We start from the raw sequence: 14,972 nt of genomic DNA on the forward strand, positions 1-14,972 counted from the left end.
AATATGGAGGCAAATGCTGCAGCATTCACCATGAGCTGGTAAATATCACTTTCCTCTCGGAGGCTTGCATAAAATGCAGCACCTATAACCATCATATCTAGTCACGTACATACAGAAACTACATCCAGAGGAGAAACTTAAAGGATGCTAAAACCTGCAAAAATTCACTTTGGCCTGGACTGAATGGTCAAATAAATCACTACACATTGGGACTGCAATTACAGTATATCATTTATATGCATGGGAGAGGAAAATAATCAGCTTGATTTTCTATTGTGGCTTATTTTTCCAATTGTGGAAGATTTTGATATAGCTGTAACCTCCTCAATATGCGCACTGGTAAAAGCAAAGTTATCATGAGATAATAATGAACGGGTAGCAAAATACAGAAGAATCCGTACACTTACACAGAACATACATGCATCCACCATGCACCATGGTTTCCCCACTCAATAATACTGCAGTCTCTTTAATAACATAATACAGAAGTAGCTACAATAAAACGTCCGGGTACTCCAGTTAAGCCATAGGTTACACAAAGGTTACCCTCTAATTAAAGGGCATCTGTCAGCAGATTTGTACCTATGACACTGACTGACCTGTTACATGTGCACTTGGCAGCTGAAGGTATCTGTGTTAGTCCCATGTTCATATGTGCCCGCATTGCTGAGAAAAATAATGTTTTAATATATGTAAATTAGGCTCTAGGAGCAATGGAGGTGTTGCCATTACACCTAGAGGCTCTGCTCTCTCTGCACTTTGATAGACAGGGCCAGGCATTGTAAATGTCATCATTCCTGGTCTTGTCAATCAAAGTGCAGAGGTGGCAGCAGTCGCAGAAAAAGCAGAGCCTTTAGGTGTAACGGCAAAGAAAAAAGGGGGTCAGTCAGCACATCCCAATGCGCAGGTGCATGCTGCCATTGCTAGAAAAACAAACAAAAAAATACAATGCAACAGCACTCTGCAAACCAAATAAAGTATAATAATTTGGGCCCGTCTGCCACACGTCAAGGCGATCTCTGTAAGACGGGAACCTAACACTAAATGCTACCTGTTATGTGCCATAACGGCCACCATAAAATTCAGGGAGCGCAGGTTCCACATGCATGCTGCGTCCACTCTGCTTTTTATCATTTTTGGTGCCTTTAGGTGTAACGGCAACGCCCCCATTGCTCCTAGAGGATCATTTGCATATATTAAAACATCATTTTTCTCAGCAATGTGGGAACATATGAACGTGGGACCAACACAGATGCCTTCAGCTGCCAAGTGCACATGTAACAGGTCAGCCAGTGTCATAGGTACAAATCTGCTGACATCCATAAGGTGCAGCCTGATAATGTCAAAAATAAATTGGCTAATTTGTTATTGTTAATGCGAGCTGCTTTACGTGGAGGTGTTGCTGGTCATCTAGCATCTTCCATGTGTACACCACCTGAGAACGAATACAACTTGTGACTCTCTCTTTCTCTCTCTCTTTCTCTCTCTCTCTCTATATATATATATATAGGTCATTCAGTTCTTACTGTTACAAAAAAAGTTCATTAACTCGTTCAGATTTTATGAAAATAACCAAAAGCTCTTGTGAAAGCATATCCCTTGGTCACTTCTAACCAAACCTTTGACACATGGCAAAGGCATCAATCCCATATTTTTCTCATGTCCTTGACTTCAAATTGGGCCATCCTGTAGACAAAGGATGAGGGGAGCTGTACTCAGAGCTAATGTACCACTGAGATTTTCTTGGTCTGGCGATCGGTATGTAGAGAATCTGTTAGTTGTAGACTACACAGCCCATCACATGCCTGGGTGTTTTTCTAAACAGCCCTTCATGGTAATCACAGTGGATTATAAAGACACATCTTCATGCGGAACAAAATACAGAACATATCTAACTTAACAGAATTTGTAAAGGGCTTCATATGGCTGGCGTCTGTCCTCCGAGGAAGTTCAACTGAAAGGTGAAGATTTCAAAAATTCCTTGGCAAACAAAGAGTAAGATTTCAGTCTCAGAAGACAAGGATATACTCCCACTATTACAGCAGCATGGAAACCAAGGGTGCTCAAAGTCTGGTATCTTTTTCTAGTTTTCACATAAATAGGGGCCTGGTTAGATATGTGACTATTTACTGATCATCGCTTTATTTGAACCGATAAGAGTTTTTTTTCTGCTGTAAGAAATTTAAGACATCCTGAAAAGATTGACAGTGATATACAGGTTAAGAGAAGATGGGTTCTGCTGCTGCTGGACACAGTTGAAGGCCATTTAAGCACCTGTAGATGATAATCCTGCTTTTGATGGTCTTCAAATAAATATCTAAGTTTCTCATTTGTTTTCAATCAGCGTTTGAACCTTGTGAACTAGTTCCCGGGCTATCCTCAGAATGAGCTGCGCATCATGGTGTTCGGCCATTTCTGCCAAAGCAAGAAGCAAAATTTTACTTTAGAGCTGCTTACACTTGTCCTCTGTAAATTACCATTATTGGTTCATTCACCAATGAATGAATTTTTTTTTAAATCAATGCAGGTACAATGCTGTCAAAAAGTATCAGAATTTTTTTAGCCAATCTGCCACTTGGTTACTCTCATCTTAGGATTTTTATTGAGCAATTGACAAATATTTTTAATACAATTATACATGCTCAAAGGGAATGTGTGATCGGTTTTATTTGAGGCAGCATAAACTGGTGACAAATAGCCACAACAAAATGCTGGATCACTTACTTGACCTGACCTAGTCATTTTATTAAAAGCAGTATTGAGCAGCTCCAGCACAAGTTTGTATTGACACAAGTCCAACTCCTAATAGCTTGCCAAGGAGTCCTCAAATTCATGAATTCCCAGCTCTTCCTGCCACTGATTAATATAAGAAAAGACCTGTTAATCAGTGGCGGGGGTGAAGAAAGCCGGGAACTCATGAATATGAGGACTCCTTAGTGCACAGTTTCCAATGAGCGGACTCCAGCACTGCAAAGATGCTAGTGCAAAAATACCAAACTCATTGTTATACATTTTGGCTTCCACAACATTTTCATATGTAGTTTAATGTAACGCAAAGGAGTATTTCCATCTTAAAGGGAACCTGTCACCAGGATTTTGTGTATAGAGCTGAGGACATGGGTTGCTAGATGGCCGCTAGCACATCCGCAATAATACCCAGTCCCCATAGCTCTGTGTGCTTTTATTGTGTATAAAAACCGATTTAATACATATGCAAATTAACCTGAGATGAGTCACAGCTTGAAAATATGACTCTTCTCTGGTCACACAAGTAAGATATGACTCTTTTATGTTAATTTGCATATGTATCAAATCGTTTTTTTTTTACACAATAAAAGCACACAGAGCTATGGGGACTGGATATTGTGGATGTGCTAGTGGGGTTTTAGCAACCCACGTCCTCAGCTCTATACACAAAATCCCAGTGACAGGTTCCGTTTAAGCATTTATGACAGGAGAGTAGGATCTCATGTGGTCCACGTTCTCCAGATTTGCCCAATTATATATTGAACTACATTGGAGTTATAGAAAGAGATGAACAAGAAGTGATCAGATGCCCCCCACAGAAGCCGCAAAAGTGGCAATGTTTCTATTGGACTCTATAGTGACTGCATTAAACATGGGTCCCAGGATCCCTGCTCTCCCAACAGGTGATGGTTCCGGAGGTGGAACCTGCATCTATCAGGCATTAAGGGCAAATCCGGTGGATATGGGGAGTAGGGTGGGAGAACTTCTCTAGCAGATACATACTGTATTTACAGCACCACAAAATGTTAAAGTGTACTATTAATATAATACTAATGTAACGTATTTTTGCCTTATAAGATGCACTTTCCCCCCCAAAGTGTGGGGAAAACATCAGTGTGTCTTATAGGGTGAATACTAATAAGCGCTTCCATTATGGAAGTGCTCATTAGTACAGTAGGATCAGGGAGCGGTGAAAGCAGTGCTCCTTGTGCTGGCTCTACTCACCACTCCCTGGTCTTCTCCTGCTGAGCTCCGCACACTGTGCTGTGATGTGCGCACAGCATGAGGACTTTGGAGCGCTCTGTGACTGCATACTGTGTGACATCGTGTCACAGCACAGTGCAGCAGGAAAAGCGTGGGATCTCATGAGCGGAAGTAGCATCATGAACAGGAGAGGTGAGTTGATGTATTTTTTTTTTGTCTGATCTAAGGTCTGATTAACATTGGTGGTCTGATTGGGGGTCTTATTAACATAGATGGTCTGATATGTGGCCTGAATAGGGACTTATTATTATTAACATTGAGGGTCTGATCTGAGGTCTGATTGTGGGTATAATTATCATTGGGGGTCTGAGCTGAGGTCTGTTTGGGGGTCTTATTAACATTGGAGGTCTGATCTAAGGTCTGATTAACATTGGAGGACTTAGTTGAGGTCTGATGACATTTTGTTTTCCTGTTTTCCTCCTCTAAAACCTAGGTGTGTTATGGGCCGGTGCGTCTTATAGGGCAAAATACGGTAATCTAATATTGATGAACTACAATGGCTTTTAATTTGTTCAAGACCATTAACATACAGTGCTTACCATTAAAAAACTTGATGATATCTGTAAAATCCATGTTGTTGTCCCGTACAATCTCTCTGTAAACTTGCACAAGAGCAAGAGCAATGAACAATACAAAATGCTCTGAGGAAATGAGTCTGGCTGCCCATATAACTTCCCAAACAGCGAATACATCTTCATACAACAATTCTGCCAAAAAGAACACATAAGATAAATCACAGAACTTACATTTTACAAAAAAATATTTAGGAGACATTAAATCACTGGAAACAGCAGTAAAATTTTGATTTACTAAGAAAACAGCCAACATTAGGAAACATATGGTGATGTCTCCAGTTGTGGCTAATGGGGTCATGTTCTACCTGCTTCCAAATAAAACCACAGTTGTCTCGACTAGAAAGCCCCTACCCACATGTGGCATTTGGATCTCATAGCGTGGGGTCTCCTGCTCATGACCTTACTTTATAAGCAAGCCTGGAGAACTACCAAGAAAGCTTCCAGTGCCATTAAAAAGGGCTTATCATGTCAAAAATCTATTTGGGAAATTATAAAGGTTCTTTTTCTTGAGTCTGCATTGATCTAATCTGTTCTAAATGTATCAAACTTTGTTTGATTGATAAATTTATCACATTATTACTAATAACACTTTTGTCCAGGAATAATATTGTGCCTTTTTTTTTTACCTTTTTAAAAAGTCGCAGCTCATAAATCTGACGTACACCCAATTAACATAGCTAATTATGTCCCCTTTCCCACCCACTTTTCAAAAAGTCATACACTTTTGCACATAAATGGCATACAACATAGACAAATAATACAGGAAATTCCCCCTTATATTGTTAAATATTTACATAGCATATTACATATTCTGCAGCAATGTACAGAATTTGTTACCACTCATCATCACCACTGGGGCTCATAATCTTAATTCTGAATGAACCTATCTGTATGAGCAAACATAGGGAGAACATGCAAACTCCATCCAGATGTTGGCCTTGGGTGGATTCAAACCCAGGACCTCAGTGCCACAAGGCAACAATGCTAACCACTGAGTCTCAATGCTGCCCTAGAAAGAATGTAACGACAGAAAAAAAAATTGATAGAGAGTGTTCGGCAGTGACTAATGAGATTACGGATACCTCTTTTGAAATCAAGAAGAAACCAACGATAACAGAAGTAGAAATGTGTGTAGTCCCCATTCTGATGCATGAGTTCAAAGAGCTCGGAGTCCAAAATCTGAAAAAAATAAAAAAATAAATCAACAAATTAACTTCTTGTCTACATGATATTATCTACATGATATTCTCAGTAAGCATATATGACATTACCATTCTATAAAAGATAACAAACTAATGTGTTTTTTTTGCCTTCAGACGTAGAGCAGTTGCTTTGTCATCTGCACTACCTCCTTCTGCTCTGTCTCTACATGGTTGCCTGTGCCGCTGCAGCCAACAACTGGCTTCATCAGTGATGTGTCGCTTGGAGGCAGTCATTGGCTACAGTGGTGTGCGTCACCATGTCCATACCCAGCTGGAAGTTAAAAAAAAGCCGGGGACCTGAAGATGAAGGAACAGGAGCCAGTGTGTTGGCCTGGAGCAGCGTGGAGAAGGTTAGTATGAATCTTTCCAGAAAAGATGCAGACTACAGGGCAAAGGTAAAATGAGTAAATTTGCTGAAAAAACCTTCAAACATCATAGAGCTAAAAATATCATGGAGGAGCAGGAAAGAGTCGAATTATAGAAGCTTATAAATATAAAACCCAGCTGGAGGTTGTTTCTGCAATACCCAATTTTTTGAGCCAGTAGCTGCCGGCACTTTTCCCACAAAAATTATTTGTTAAATAAATTAGAGCAAAGTCAATGGGTTCGATCTTTATTTACTGTTTAAATATAGATTGAATATTTATATGTCCACATTTGTTCAACTTTAGACTACATGCAAAAAAAGAAAATGAAAAAAAAGGCCATTAAAAACGTACACACTACCATTTTTTAATCATTTGTGCATCTATTTTCTGGCCGTCTGTCCATTTTTAATTTCCTTGGCTTTGAATAAAATCTCGACCCCTGCAGTATATATAATGTCCCAAATAGTGGCCCCAGCAGTAATAATGTCCCCTGAAGTGGCCCATAATTTCCCCCAGCTGTAATAATGTTCCCTATAGTGGCCCTGGCAGTAATAATGCCCCCCATAGAGGCCCATAATGTCCCCCATAGTGGTACCCAGCTGTAATAATGTCCCCCATAGTGGCATCTAGCAGTAATAATGTCCCTCATAGTAGTGCCCAGCAGTAATAACCTTCCCCTATAGTGGCCTATAATAGTGGTCCTCAGCTGTAATGTTTTTTTTTAGCAGAAAAAGTAAAAATCATTCACCTCATCCTTTTGCAAGCACAAGGGCAGTCACTCCTCTCTTAATTGTGAAGGACCTGTGCTAAGCGTGATTACGTCACCACGCACTCCCTGTGTGTGATGAGGTCATCCTGTTTATTGCAGGTCCTTCGCCAGGTCCTTCACAATCAAGAGAGGAGTGGCAGTCACGTGCAATTGGATGGTGGGTGCACTCCTGTATAAGCAGTAGTTAAAAACTGTCCCATTGCTCTCAATGGGGTTCATCTGGCCGTGAAAATGCCCAAATTAAGGACATGTTCTATTTTTTGAAGGCCGATATTCACTGGCTGTTAAAAAAACAGCCATGTGAATAGCCCCATAGACTTTAATAGGTGTTAAATAGGCCTTTACTTAAACATTTGTGTGCAAGTAGCCTTATATGAGGATTCCCTTACTTTTTCACATAACTATAAGCCTTAGGCCTCATGCACACAACCGTTGTGTACATCCGTGTCCGTTGTTCCGTTTTCCGTGATTTTCTGCGGACCTATTGACTTTCAATGGGTCCGTTGAAAACTCGGAAAGTGCACCGTTGTTCATCCGCGTCCGTGATCCGTGTTTCCTGTCCATCAAAAAAATATGACCTGTCCTATTTTTTTGACGGACAACGGTTCACGGACCCATTCAAGTCAATGGGTCCGTGAAAAAACACGGATGCACACAAGATTGTCATCCGCGTCCATGATCCGTGTCCGTGGCTACTCCGCAGATCCGTCTGCATAAAAGCTTTTACAGATCTGAGTTTTCACTTCGTGAAAACTCAGATCCGACAGTATATTCTAACACAGAGGCATTCCCATAGTGATGGGGACGCTTCAAGTTAGAATATACTAAGAATTGTGTACATGACTGCCCCCTGCTGCCTGGCAGCACCCGATCTCTTACAGGGGGCTGTGATCCGCACAATTAACCCCTCAGGTGCTGCACCTAAGGGGTTAATTGTGCGTATCATAGCCCCCTGTAAGAGATCAGGTGCTGCCAGGCAGAAGGGGGCAGACCCCCCTCCCTCCGCAGTTTTAAATTCATTGGTGGCCAGTGCGGCCCCCCCCTCCCTCCGCAGTTTTAAATTCATTGGTGGCCAGTGCGGCCCCCCCCCCTCCCTCCCCTGTATTACATTCATTGGTGGCCAGTGTGGCCCCCCCTCCCTCCCTCCCCAGTATTTATTTCATTGGTGGCCAGTGTGGCCCCCACTCCCTCCCTCCCCAGTATTTAATTCATTGGTGGCCAGTGCAGCCCCCCCCCCTCCCTCGCCTGTATTTAATTCATTGGTGGCCAGTGCAGCCCCCCTCCCCCCCTCCCCAGTATTTAATTCATTGGTGGCCAGTGCGGCCTCCCCTCTCCCCCCCCTCCTAATTAAAATCCCCCCCCATCATTGGTGGCAGCGGAGAGTTCCAATCGGAGTCCCAGTTTAATCGCTGGGACTCCGATCGATAACCATGGCAACCAGGACGCTACTGCAGTCCTGGCTGCCATGGTTACTTAGCAATTTTAGAAGCATTATACTTACCTTCGCTGTCTGTGACCGGCCGGGCGCTCTTCCTACTGGTAAGTGAAAGGTCTGTGCGGCGCATTGCTTATAGCACAGACCTGTCACTTACCAGTAGGAGGAGCACCCGGCCGGTCACAGACATCGCAGATAAGTATAATGCTTCTAAAATTGCTAAGTAACCATGGTTGCCATGGTAACCGATCGGAGTCCCAGCGATTAAACTGGGACTCCGATCGGAACTCTCCGCTGCCAACAATGATGGGGGAGGGGGATTTTAATTAGGAGGGGGGGGGAGAGGGGAGGCCGCACTGGCCACCAATGAATTAAATACAGGGGAGGGAGGGGGGGCCGCACTGGCCACCAATGAATTTAATACAGGGAAGGGAGGGGGGGCTGCACTGGCCACCAATAAATTTAAAACTGGGGAGGGAGGGGGGTCTCCCCCTTCTGCCTGGCAGCACCTGATCTCTTACAGGGGGCTATAATACGCACAATTAACCCCTCAGGTGCGGCACCTGAGGGGTTAATTGTGCTGATCACAGCCCCCTGTAAGAGATCGGGTGCTGCCAGGCAGCAGGGGGCAGTCATGTACACAGTTCGTAGTATATTCTAACTTGAAGCGTCCCCATCACTATGGGAATGCCTCTGTGTAAAAATATACTGTCGGACTCGAGTTTTCACGATATAACTCAAATCCGATGGTATATTTTAACATAGAGGCGTTCCCATGGTGATGGGGACGCTTCAAGTTAAAATATACCATCGGATTGGAGAAAACTCTGATCCGATGGTATAATAGGGACTCCTGACTTTACATTGAAAGTCAATGGGGGACGGATCCGTTTGCAATTGCACCATATTGTGTCAATGTCAAACGGATCCGTCCCCATTGACTTGCATTGTAAGTCAGGACGGATCCGTTTGGCTCCGCACGGCCAGGCGGACACCAAAACGACTTTTTTTTACTTTCCTTCATGTCCGTGGATCCTCCAAAAATCAAGGAAGACCCACGGAAGAAAAAACGGACACGGATCACGGAACTACAGAACCCGTTTTATTGACAACAGACATGTCCCAAGTAGGCTGGGGCGCTCACCTAGACAATTCCCCAGTTCAGGGGACTTGGTCTCCTTAGGAGCGGCTACTTTCTTCCAGTCTCCGCGAGATTCGAGCCATCCGGCTAGCCCTCCTTCACTTCGCCCCCCGAATTAGGGGTTTGGCGGTGAAAGTACAGTCAGACAACATGACTGCAGTCCTCTACATCAACAAGCAGGGAGGCACAAGAACTCTACCCCTCCTTTCGGAGATCGGGGTAATTCTTCGGTGGGCAGAGTCAAACCTTTCCCACCTGTCTGCCACCCACATTCGGGGTTCTTGCAATATAGTCGCGGTCTGCCGACGATGGAATGGTCCCTACATCCGGAGATATTCAGGCAGATAGTCCTCAGGTGGGGTTTGCCAGAAGTGGATCTCATGGCAACAAGGTTCAACGCCAACGTGGAGAGGTTCTGCTCCTTTTACAGGGAGCACAACCCCCTAGCGATAGATGCTCTGTCGATACAGTGGAGGTTCAGGCTGGCTTACATCTTCCCTCCTTTTTCCATGATACCGAGGGTATGATGAAAATCCATCAGGATCAGGCCTCGGTGATAGCCATCATACCGTTTTGGCCCAAGAGATCCTGGTTTACCCAGCTCATCATACCGTTTTGGCCCAAGAGATCCTGGTTTACCCAACTCATTCAGATGAGTCGGGGACATTATTGGAGGCTCCCCCCACAGCAGACCCTGGTGTCGTGGGACACTCACCTCTGCCCAGATCTGCACAGGTTCAACCTGACAGCCTGGAGGTTGATCAGTCCCTTCCCAGAATAGAAGGGCTTTCTGAGTCGGTCCTGAGAACATTATCTCATTCAAGAGCAGAATCAACCAAGAAAGCCTACTCCAGGATCATGAGAATCTTCTCGTCATGGTGTGCTTCGAACCAGGTGGCGTTTGCAAATCCGCCCCTCTCTGTGTTACTTCAATTCCTGCAAGACGGCCTTGACAGAGGCCTTGCTCTATCTGCTTGGAAGGTCCAAATTGCTGCCATTTCGGCCTGTCTCAACAGGCCCTATTCTCCGGACCCACTCATCAAACGATTCCTTAAAGGAGCCGAAAGATTGAGGTCTACAGTACTGAAGCCCATTCCTCAGTGGGACTTATCAGTCGTGCTCAGGGGACTAGCATCTCCCCCCTTTGAGCCTTTGGAGGAGGTAGACTTGAAGTTTGTGACTTTGAAGTTGGTCTTCTTACTGGCGGTAACCTCAGCCAAGAGAGTCTCGGAGCTTCAAGCTTTCTCGGCCTTAGAACCCTATACCATCTTTCTTTAAGACCGGGTTCTCCTGAGATTTCTTCCATATTTCAGGCCTAAGGTGCCATCATTCCAGAATATTAACCAGGTTATTTCTTTGGCAGTCTTATTTTCTCCATCTACCTCCTCCAGTGATCCTGTCAAACATCCTTTGGATATCTCGAGATGCCTCCAGATCTACGTGGATAGATCCAGGGAATTCAGGAAAGATAAGAACCTCTTTCTCCTGTTTGCCGGTAAGTCTAAAGGCCGCAAGGCGTCCAAGGTTTCGATTAGTCGCTGTATCAAGGAGGCCATCACAAGGGCCATCTCTACTTCTTTTGCAGAAAGAAGTCTCCTTCCTCTGGACATGATCTGTAAAGCTGCCTCCTGGAGCTCTGAATCCACTTTCATCTCTCACTACAGACTAGACGCCAGGGTAGCGGAGTTCTCGGCCTTTGGGAGGCTATTCTTAGCTCTGCGAGGCATGAAGGCCCTCCCTAGGGGTTTCTTCTTGCTATCTCCCCATCTGTGCTGCTGGTAGGACGTAAGGGAATCGTTAATTTATAACGATAATTTGTTTTCCCTTAGTCCTAACAGCAGCCCACAAATATCCCACCCTAGTAAACTTTCTTGCTATAAACACAGTGGGCTGGGGGGTGTCCCCTCCTTTTGTAGGGGTGTAAATCTTTATTATTGGTTCTTGGGCTCATTAAAATTTTGCCGGTCCTACCAGTCCACGGGAGGTAGTTAACCCCATCTGTGCTGCTGTTAGGACTAAGGGAAAACAAATTATCGTTAGAAATTAACGAATCTCTTTTCACTATAATGGGATCTGACGGAGATCTGGCAGGTTTCCGGAATAAATGCTGACTTTCTGTTGGAGAAATCTGGCAGTGTCTGGCTATGCAGAATATGGTAACTTGGGTAGTCTACTCCTCTGCCAAAACAGACTACTGGATTTATCTGCCGCAAATGTGAATCTACCCTAACATCTGAAGCTCTCATTTTTGCAACACAAATGCATAAAAAATGCTTAAAACACCACACAATACTTAATGGGGTTTTATGCAAGTACAACTTAGAGCTGTGATAATATACAGTGGAGTCACATTATTAGGACCACTGCCTACTTTTGATGTCTGGAGCACATAGCTGATGAAGGAAGTCATATGTGGTGATCTGCCTTGGTGGGTATATAAGGTGTGCGTCAGGCTGTCTGCACATATATCCTTCATGGCTGTTATGGGTAAAAGAGGCGATTTATTGTTGAGTTGCTAAAATGGATGATTATTGGCTTTCAGGCCAAAGGTGGCAGGATTTCTAAAACTGTACAGTTTGTGAACTGTTTGTATGCTGATGTGGTGAATGTGTATTGAGTGGACAAATGGCACCATTGTAAATAAATAACGTGGAAACTGCGGAGCACCACGTACCATTGATGTGACAGGTGAATGTCGGCTACAAAAGTGCACAAGGGTAGACCGACACGTTATAGTGAGGACAACTCACCACCAAAATGAACCAGGAGGCTACCAGACGTGTGTCTAAGACAATACTTCAGAGAACCCTACTGCGTATGGGGCTCCAAAGCAGATGGATGATCACTGCACCTCTGCATCTGCAGAAAAGGCTTCAATTTTCACGGCATTATCGGAATTGGATCTCCACTGATTGGCAAAGGGTTGGCTTCTCCGATGACTCATGTTTTCTGCCTTGTTGAATGGATGGACATTGGCGTGTCAGGTAGTAAATATCAAATACCCTGCAACCACTGGTGGAAGAACACAAGCTGGTGGTGGCAGCGTTATGGTCTAGAGAATGTTTTTGTGGCATTCTCTGGGCCCACTCATCTACGTGGAAGGCACAATCAACCAATTTGTATATGAATACATCCTTGCACAGCACATACACCTATGCATGCAGATTGTCTCCCCTTGGGAGGATGGGAACTTCCAGCAAGACAATGCAACATGTCACACGGCTAGAAATGTCCAAGAGCATGACTAAGACTTCCATGTACTACCCTGGCCCCCTAATTCCCCAGACTTGAACCCATTAAGTATCTGTGGGACCACCTCGATCGTCATGTTCGCTCTATGGATCCTTCCCCATGCCCCATCCAGCATCCAGCAGCTGTGGGATGCACTGCAGTCATCTTGGCCCCAGATACCTGTGACAACCTACCAGGACCTTACTAAGTCACTCCTAGCCTATCTAGCTGCTGTCCGTGCTGTACATAGTGATTACTCTGGATATTAGCTGGTGGTCAAAATAATAGGACTCAGTTGTGTATATGTAAATGATTCAAATTTTAGAGCAAAAGGATAAGTTTATTGGGGAAACTATAAAAAGGAACTGAAAGTAGGCTTTAGAGCTCTGTTGGGTAAAATTTAGATTTGTAATATCAGGTCCATGGAGAAGAATCTCAACTTGAGTATTTGCATGCGATAACTTTATAGTATTCCCAAAGTATTAAAATGGCCTTCGGAGGGGGAAGGGAAGTAATGTTTGTTTACACACAAAAAAAATGATTCTTGGAAACACAAATTGTGCAAATAACTGCATTATGTTTCATTACTATGGCTCACCTGAGCAAACCTGATATGGGACATGGGATTTATTGTCATTGCAATTTACCTTTCAGATTTTGCATAGTGTATGAGAACAGTGCACACTAATGATTCCAGCAGCTCTGATTAAAATTAGTGTTACCATGAAAACAAATTAAGTTTTCTCAGATTATGTTCATAAAGCCTTAATAATAAAACCGTAATCATGAATACTATTAGAGCTATGGAAAACTTCATAATATTTTCAGAGATGATTAGGCCTAATAACCGAGTTGTTCTTTTAGGATAATGGTATTAGATTATATTTTTCTGCATTCTGAATAATGGTGCAAGTTTTTTTTGTTTGTTTTTTCAAAGCATTTTTGTAAAACTCTTGGCTGCCTGCTGCTACTACTAGTGGGTTGATCTGTATCTGGCTCCTATATAGGAGTTGTAATGGGCTCTGTTCATGCCATGTTTTTCCTCCTGTTAAAAGATTACAAAAAAAAAAACGTAATCACTCAATCTCTGTGCTAGAAGCAAATTAATTTACAAGCTGAGTATGATGGCGCTGAGCGCTGTTACACAGTGCCAACAGTGGAGTCGGGCTGTCCGTGTGTACTGGGACAGGGAACTGAAAGACACTCATTGACAAAAAATACCGCACCAAGAAGGAGTTGTTGGAATCAAATGAAACTTTCCATGTGAGAATGTAATGGTGATATATTGGGAAAAACTGTAAAATTGAAAGGCGGTTCTAGTTCTCTGTTGGGCACCTCTAACCTAGATACAAGATGAGATACGGTTGAGCATGGAGGCATACAGATTCCGCATGGCATCCTATGGCACATTTGCCCACAGATGTTGCAGCTGGCCTGTAGATCCTGCACACTCGTAAGATGCCGAAGCTGGTGTCCAAGCTGGTCCCATAAATGCTTGACTGGTGATAAATCTAGCCCCGAACAAGCCAAGGCATTATTGCAATCCCTAGGAGACATTTTGGGCAACCCTTGCCTGTGTGTGGCAAAGCACTATCTTGTTTAAAAAAAAAAAAAGGCCAGCTGGAAGCCCTGCCAGGACAGGCAGCACATGTGGCTACATAATGTCTTGCACATATCACTGAGATGTTAGTGTCCCTCGTATCACTTTTAGGGGTGGCAGACTTTAGTTTGTGATGGCTCCCCAGATCATCACACCAGCAGTTGGGGCAGTGTGTCGCTCCACAGCAAAAGCAGGATTGAAGCGCTCTCCACACTCCAATATGAAGGAGATCCCAAACACAACCTGGACTTGTAGCTAAATACGATACAGTTCCAGCCTGCAGCAGTCCAGATTTCTCGTTCACGACACTACTGCAAACAAAGGCGACTGTCAGTGGCATGACACTTAATGGGCGCCGTGACACCAAATTTCCTTCTGCTAAGGGCATGGAAATGGTCTGGGCAGAGACAGAGGTGCTACCTGTGTCTTGATGGTGAACAACAAAACTGTGGGAGTGCTGGTCAGTGGATCAAACAATCCTCTCTACTCTTGCCCTCACATAACTACTGCTCCCAACATTCCTTAACATGTAGGTCAGGACAGCCTAGATGCCAGGCAATTCTTGGAAATGACCAGCCTGCTTCAACTTAATCCTATGATGTGCTCCCTCTCAAAGTGTGTATAAGACGCATGTCTAGCA

The 14,972-nt window shown here is 43.9% G+C and overlaps 1 protein-coding gene across 2 annotated transcripts in view; it reads right to left on the reverse strand.

Annotated features, from left to right (window-relative positions):
- Nucleotides 1–1,253: 1,253 nt before the first annotated feature.
- Nucleotides 1,254–14,972, reverse strand: part of SGSM2 (small G protein signaling modulator 2) — a 385,744-nt gene continuing 372,025 nt past the window's right edge. For both annotated transcript variants that reach the window (XM_040423501.1, XM_040423503.1), the window contains 3 exons: nucleotides 5,669–5,765; nucleotides 4,551–4,718; nucleotides 1,254–2,415 (listed from right to left, as the gene is read on the reverse strand). In XM_040423501.1, the coding sequence (XP_040279435.1) occupies nucleotides 2,327–2,415; nucleotides 4,551–4,718; nucleotides 5,669–5,765 (354 nt within the window). In that variant the 3' untranslated portion in view covers nucleotides 1,254–2,326. The remainder of the gene's footprint in view (nucleotides 2,416–4,550; nucleotides 4,719–5,668; nucleotides 5,766–14,972) is intronic.

The sequence above is a fragment of the Bufo bufo genome, chromosome 3 (assembly GCF_905171765.1).
Source record: "Bufo bufo chromosome 3, aBufBuf1.1, whole genome shotgun sequence".
In the NCBI taxonomy this organism is placed as follows: Eukaryota; Metazoa; Chordata; class Amphibia; order Anura; family Bufonidae; genus Bufo; species Bufo bufo.